Source organism: Rhizomucor pusillus, assembly GCF_041956525.1.
Source record: "Rhizomucor pusillus strain CBS 183.67 unplaced genomic scaffold VTP01scaffold_36, whole genome shotgun sequence".
Lineage (NCBI taxonomy): Eukaryota > Fungi > Mucoromycota > Mucoromycetes > Mucorales > Lichtheimiaceae > Rhizomucor > Rhizomucor pusillus.
The window spans coordinates 7,968-14,575 of record NW_027192177.1 but is presented as its reverse complement, the minus strand read 5'-3'; the positions used below and the strand labels follow the sequence as shown (position 1 = coordinate 14,575).

The 6,608-nt window shown below is 44.9% G+C and overlaps 4 protein-coding genes and 1 non-coding gene across 5 annotated transcripts; 3 read left to right on the top strand and 2 right to left on the bottom strand.

Annotated features, from left to right (window-relative positions):
- Positions 1–805: 805 nt before the first annotated feature.
- Positions 806–877, bottom strand: VTP01DRAFT_t103. The gene has a single exon. It is a non-coding gene; the product is annotated as a tRNA-Glu (tRNA).
- Positions 878–1,104: 227 nt separating this feature from the next.
- VTP01DRAFT_7268 (uncharacterized protein) lies at positions 1,105–1,989 on the top strand (the record flags this gene model as incomplete). The annotated part of the gene is made up of 3 exons (XM_069386261.1): positions 1,105–1,566; positions 1,622–1,721; positions 1,796–1,989. 3 exons carry the CDS (start codon positions 1,105–1,107, stop codon positions 1,987–1,989), a joined length of 756 nt encoding a protein of 251 aa, XP_069234443.1.
- A 213-nt stretch (positions 1,990–2,202) lies between these two features.
- Positions 2,203–2,903, top strand: VTP01DRAFT_7267 (uncharacterized protein; the record flags this gene model as incomplete). Its single annotated transcript, XM_069386260.1, has 2 exons — positions 2,203–2,325; positions 2,394–2,903. 2 exons carry the CDS (start codon positions 2,203–2,205, stop codon positions 2,901–2,903), a joined length of 633 nt encoding a protein of 210 aa, XP_069234442.1.
- Positions 2,904–2,963: 60 nt separating this feature from the next.
- Positions 2,964–4,227, top strand: VTP01DRAFT_7266 (uncharacterized protein; the record flags this gene model as incomplete). Its single annotated transcript, XM_069386259.1, has 3 exons — positions 2,964–3,556; positions 3,800–3,887; positions 3,952–4,227. The coding sequence occupies 3 exons, from the start codon at positions 2,964–2,966 to the stop codon at positions 4,225–4,227; spliced, it is 957 nt and encodes a 318-aa protein (XP_069234441.1).
- Positions 4,228–4,548: 321 nt separating this feature from the next.
- VTP01DRAFT_7265 (uncharacterized protein) lies at positions 4,549–6,041 on the bottom strand (the record flags this gene model as incomplete). The annotated part of the gene is made up of 6 exons (XM_069386258.1): positions 4,549–4,738; positions 4,785–4,832; positions 4,944–5,068; positions 5,163–5,342; positions 5,400–5,654; positions 5,751–6,041. The coding sequence occupies 6 exons, from the start codon at positions 6,039–6,041 to the stop codon at positions 4,549–4,551; spliced, it is 1,089 nt and encodes a 362-aa protein (XP_069234440.1).
- Positions 6,042–6,608: the final 567 nt, after the last annotated feature.

Below are 6,608 nucleotides of genomic sequence, written 5' to 3'. Positions count from 1 at the left end.
CAATCTCATTACCAGAAATTCCTGACACTAAATGATATAAAAGAAATAAACCTTTTTCATTTTCAAAATAAGGATCTGGACATTCTTTATTTGTGTACAATACCACTAAGAAGGAAAATACAGCTACATAACCTAATTTTTCAAAAGGTATATTTTTAATTCTACTAATATAGTTTATATGCTTTATCTCAGTTCTATGTTTATATTTATTATGTATAGTTGGCCATTTTCAATCCAAAAAAATATCAATAATTAGCAATAATATAATTTACTTCATTATTAATTAATTCATTATATTCAACAGTCATTTTCTTTATATTTATTAAAACTCAATTTTATATATAAAAAATAATAGTGTTTTTAAAAATTTACAGGTTTGTTATATATATTCTGGTATTGCTGTACCCCCAAAGAGAGCGGCGCACATAACAGCGAAGTGACCGAAAAGGAAAGTGATAAAGCCCGTGCACCACGCTCGTGTCGTAACGCTGTTTCTTTTAACGTTACAACCCACGAAGAACGATCACGAAGAAAGGACCACGAAGATAAAAGGTAGTTAAGTTTTCTTTATTCTTTTACGATACTGGGATATTTATATGTTCTCTAATGCTCGGCGTTGTATCAATAATGGACTGAATAAAATATAAAACAGTTCTAAGCCGAAGGATTTTCATATTAAAAAGGAAAATGTCAAAAGGCGGGAAAACAACCCAATGGCCAAGTCTTTGCACCACAATCGTAACGCAAAACAAGGGGCGTTACTACACCAAAAATATCCTCACCACTGCAGTGAGTAAGTTACCATTTCCCCCACCGGGAATCGAACCCGGGCCACCGGTGTGAAAGACCGGGATCCTAGCCACTGGACCATAGAGGAATGATGTCTATCTTGACCGGCACGCAACAGGACACGACAGTGCAAGCAGCACTACACATGAATCAGTATCTCGTGTATCTGCATTACAGATACCAGCTAGTATCCTGGACGATTACATGAATTTCCTAGTATACATATCAAATGCTGCTCTCGAAATTGTGCTTGAAAAATAAATTGCAAGTAAGGAGGTGATCCAAGTTCAGTTGGAATTGGAGCTGGCGCTCCAAATGGGGAAGGATTCTTTGGGTGGAGGCATTGGGATGGTCGAGCATGGATTACCGAGTGCCTCCATCCAAAATGTGCGAATTTATACAAAAGGATGGCCCGGTGGATTTTTAAAAACAAACCCAAATGCTTTGGGTATGCATCGGTACCAATTCGCTAGGATCCACCTCCATGCCTTCACCCAAAGAATCCTTCCCCACTTGGAGCGCCAGCTCCAATTCCAACTAAACTTGGATCACCTCCTTGCTGCCTGTCAATTCCTCATTCCAGATCTTCATCTGGAATTTACTACCAACATCGCAATATGCCCGCAAACGAACAGGACGTTCAGTAATTTCCTTGTGAATGCAAAAAATGCACCGCAGTCGACCGTTTTGGCAACTACTGCCACAAGCGAGGAACTCGCAAGCGCATTCGCGAGCACAACCTTCTTTACGGTCGTTTTAAGCCTGCAACCATTACTGGTATATTCATTCAGAGCCTTCACTTAAAAAAGAGAGCTAATAGAATATCAGATAGGAGCGGTTACAGCGTGCAGCTGCCCAGATTGGCGCTGGAAGTAGCGAGCGAATTCATTGTGCACGAGCTGATATTTCAGATACCACTAAAGGGCGCCGTTGTGATGTGCTCTTGAAGCAGTGGAAAGTGGGTGGAGATTATTAACATGGCTCGGCCTAAATGATGTCTGTACAGATGGCAATGCAGGTGATCATGATGCAGGAATGGATATGGACGTCCACGTTGAGAACGAGTGTCATGCAGAAAGTGATAACTTCGTTATAGGATCTGCTCCGTTACCCGATGTCGATGATAACGCTTTTGACGACGATGAAGCTTTCGATGGCGAGCATGGTCAAGGCATGGAAAGTGTCGCAGATCAAGAATAGGTTCCTTGCTGATGACGATTATATGCATGAAGAAAGAGCGGTAACAGTGGAAGAGCGTAAGTATTGAGGTATCCTATCACATTTTCAAATATGTTAATTGTCTGTTCAGTAACGCGTACTAGCAACCAGTATAACCCTCTCTATTGGGTCATTAGACTCTTCATTGTTCACTTTCAGCTGCGTTTCCCATCATAAGCTGCCGCAGAACTGCTAATGCAGTTCGTCAACGCAATTCTGGAATTCCTGTCAGTATCATTTCGTCTGGCAGCAAAGCTAGCAACGCTTCGAAAGCATATAGGATACGGTTCAGCAACTAGCACTATCACGCGTTACGCTGTCTGTCCGACCTGCCACAAAACCTTCAATATTGACTTCCTTTGAATATCGTCGACGATCCTGTCCAGGGAGCTGTCTGTGACCACAAGGAATTTGCACGCAACGTTGGCACCTGTGGCCAGCAATTGTTTAAGCGCACAGGCGGCAACCACGCAATCCCTAAAAAGGTCTACGCATACAATTCCGTCAAAAGTACCCTTGCGACAATGTTCCGTCGGCCGCAATTTGTCAACAAGATCAACAGCTGGAGATCTCGATCTGTTAATGCTGGTGTCATGTACGACATTTTCGACGGTCAAATGTGGAATGAACTTGTTGACAGTGACGGAGAACGCTTCCTAGACGACTACCGTTCTTTGCTGCTGACTTTAAACGTAGATTGGTTCGAACCATTTGCAAATGGGCGTATCCATTCTGTTGGTGCAATTTACCCGTCAATCAACAACCTTCCACGTGCAGAACGATATAAGCCAGAGAGCCTGATCCTTATCGGCATAATGCCCGGACCAAAAGAACGCAGCAAATATCAGATAAATCGTTATCTGCGCCCCCTCGTGGATGAATTGCTGGATCTTTAGACCGGTGTTCGCATGCAAATCGACGGCAGAGAGGGCCAGAGAGTTCAGGCAGCTCTCCTAATGATAGCTTGTGATATTCCAGCCGCTCGAAAAGTATCTGGATTTACGGACATCGGTTCTATATGCGCATGCTTTAAATGCAATCGCCAGTTCGAAAATGTTCCTGGTAATAACCTAAAGCGAGACTTCTCCAGCTTTAGCAAAGAAGAAATAGCAGCATGGCAAAAGCGTACTGGCAGCGACAATCGTCGGCATGCAAATTCTTGGATACAGGCAACAACTCTTGAGCAACGAGCAGCAATAGAAAGACAGTATGGAGCTCGCTGGTACGAGCTCCATCGTCTATCATATTTCGATGCAGTCTGGTGCACGGTCATAGATCCGATGCATAACTTATATTCTGGCACTGCAAAGCGAGCCTTTAACCTCTGGAAGCAGCTTGTCGACCCAAGCACCAACCGCCGGCTGCTTTCCGTGCAGGACTTCGAGGAAATGGCCGATCAGATGGCAAACACCATTCCTCCTTCCGGATATGACATCCCACCAGGCAAAATTGCCTCCGCTGGAGTTAACTTAACGTCTGATGAATGGCGTATGTGGGTTCTGGCGGTCACGCCAAGGGTACTGCAGGAAAAATTGATCGGCGCGCATATGTGGACATGGTTTAGATCTGTGGAGGCCAGTTATTCTCTTGTCAAAGCCATCGAACTCCTTGGACGAACTCGAAGCATCGCATGAACCTTTGCGGGAATTTTGGGAGCGATATCAGACCTTGTTATGGCAAAGAGGATATTACGCCAAACATGCATTTACATATGCATTTAAAGGAGGTAAGATATTTCGTTATCAAAGGCTAATGTGCAAAAGCAGATACTTATGTTTATGTATCTCAATAGACCGTACAGGAGTTTGGCCCCATTTACGCCTTTTGGCTGTTCAGCTTCGAACGCTTCAATAGATTGCTTAAAGGAACGGAAACCAACCGTAAGGATGGATTTGAAGTTGCCTTTATGCAAAAATTCCTTGAGAAGTATTTTGCAGCTGATAGTCTTCGACACCATCATACACCCGATGCTTTATATCCGTTCTATCCTCTATTATACCCTCGCCATCAGCAATGCAACCCATAGAGGAAGAACACAGCACAGCCGCGGCATTCGACATAGCCATCTTCGACCGACTCGCCTCCGACGCCGACAATATAATATGCATTGAGTGGGAACCTCTATCGCCATGCATTTCAGGTCTCAAAAAAATGAGCGATATGTTGCGTCTCAGTGCCCCGCATTACAGCTGCCTTATGGAATACTACGCTGGCGTGTAATCAATTGCTAGGCTTTACGCAGAAGGGGCGTATCTCGACGATGACAGAACAATGGTGATCAACCTTGTACGAAATACCAGCACCATTGATATCCTGTGACAAACTTACCGAAGCCAAGAGAACCCGCGTAATATTAGGGGTGCTTGTATTCAAGCATACCTGGATATAGATCCCAAAACCGGCAGACCATTGCGAACACCGACTCTCTGGCCAGGACTGGTACAATATTACTTTGTACATTCCCTTCGACTGCCGAGATCTGATGGAGCAGGGACACAAGAATACCCGCATTTTTTCGCCTTCATTCGATGGTATCAAGACCTAGAAAACGACAGGATATCTTTTCGATGACACGGCATGAAAGTTTGGCACAACACTGTTGCCCCTGTCAGCTTTTCCTGCATCCTTCCTGTCCCCAGGATCTTCTTGCCTGTTGGCATCTACCGCTGGGTCGACAACAACATCGTCGTAGCCCTTTTGCCACGAAAACTCGTCGGCTAATCGCATAGATCTCAAAATATAAAACATTCATTCAACAAAGATGTAGGGCGACTGACAGGTAAGTATCAACTATGTATGTCTCATGTGTAGAGGAGTGTTTCTCTCTGTGCAGTGGCATTCGTCACCTGTTTTGTGACGTCAGAAAGCTCTGCGGAAAATGACGCTTATTTCGAAGGGCAGGCCAAGGTGAGAAAACAAACTTCATTTGCTCTTACAGCTCGAAGCTGAGACCTTGTGGCTCTGCCCAGTGTTCAGGCAGACGTTTCTCGTAGATGTCCACCTTCTCAATAAGCTTGCGGGGCTTTTCCGGTCGCACGCGGTTCGACTTCTCAGGCTTCTGCTTTTCATCGAGTCATCGAGCTCCTCAAGGAACTCCTTTGCCTGATGTATCATTTAAGTCTATGTCTTCCACTGAACGTATTCAATTTAAGTACCTTCTCAGTTCTCCAATTGGGACGAAGAACTCTTCGAAGCTCCCCTCCAGTCTGTGCATCAAGCACATCTTCTTCGTCCGACATGTATTGAGGGCAAAGAAGTTTCTCGATGCCCTCGCCGTACTTGTCGTCGAGCGTCGCCTTATTCCTTTCGTAGGCTTCTTTCCTCGCATCGCATTTCTATTGCGATGTGTGAATGGATAAGCTTCGGGAAATATGATATGTCAGACAACATACTCTGTTTAGGCGAGTGTCTCTCGCACGCCGCAAGTGCTGTGCCTCCTGATCCTCCTCAGAAGTGTTTGCCGTTTCCTTGAAATGTCTAAATTGATTTCTCAAGTTAGACAAGACATAGTCATCCGTCCAGTGAGCATGTTTTGCCTGCTGAGGCAGCTTCCGGATGTATTTCTGGAGGGCCTTGACGACACGCTGATGTTGAGGGCTGTCGATGCTTTCATCTAGAGCCACGTGGCGACTGGCTTGTTCTTCAGACTGGACCGATAGTAAAGCCGGAGTTTTCTCTGATATCACATATATTTGAGGGATCGTGTAAGATGACAATACTTCTTTTTATATCTGGATACTTACGGACAACTCTGCCTCTTCCTCCGTGCAAACCTTCGCTTTAGGCTCGCGGTCTTTGAGCATAGCTTTGAGTTGCTCAAACTGTTGCGATTGAGCAGAGGCGAGCTGTCTCAACTCGGCCATATCCGACTCCATCATGGCCATGCAGGTCTCCAGACGCGCGATATCATCCGCTGCGTCGGCCGTGGCGACGCTATCGTTGTCAGGTCTGGGCCTCGAACGCTTTGGAGCCAATTGATCCATAGCGGGACCAACAGCAGTCGACTTGACCATTGGGATACCGGGGTAGGACATGGTAAACTAAGACTTCAAAAGAATGAAAGCACGGTATAATTTAGCTGGATGATGGACTTTCATTGTAATGACAGGTCTGTCAGATCTGACAAGTGGATCACCACGGCTCCTATAATAAGTCTGTCATACATTGTCCAGAAAAATGAAAATTGTGAATTGTCTCCTGAAGGAAAATCTTCGCCCTACTTCCTTGCACACATTACTAGGAGATTCTTCATTATTGCTCTGTCATTTCCTGCGTTATGGGATGCATCCGAGCAGTACATCAAACTGGGAATTAGCCTAGCTAGAGGGCTGTATCACCAACGTATGAGCGCCGCTGAAGCTTTAAATTAGAAGGTGCAGGCAGAATGGACCTGTCGTCCTTTTTCCCGCTTTCCTCACTGTTTTTTTGCAAGTCCTTTGACAAAACCTAAAGGTAGGCCACAGAGAGATCACTGTGTCTGCATTCCGTTAACTAATTTCACTGCCTTAGCCTTAGGATTGAAATTGAATTCCTCCAATATGTCAGACATACTGTGGAGGCCATCCAGAATTAAAGAGCTTGCGCCTATTCCTTTAAATACG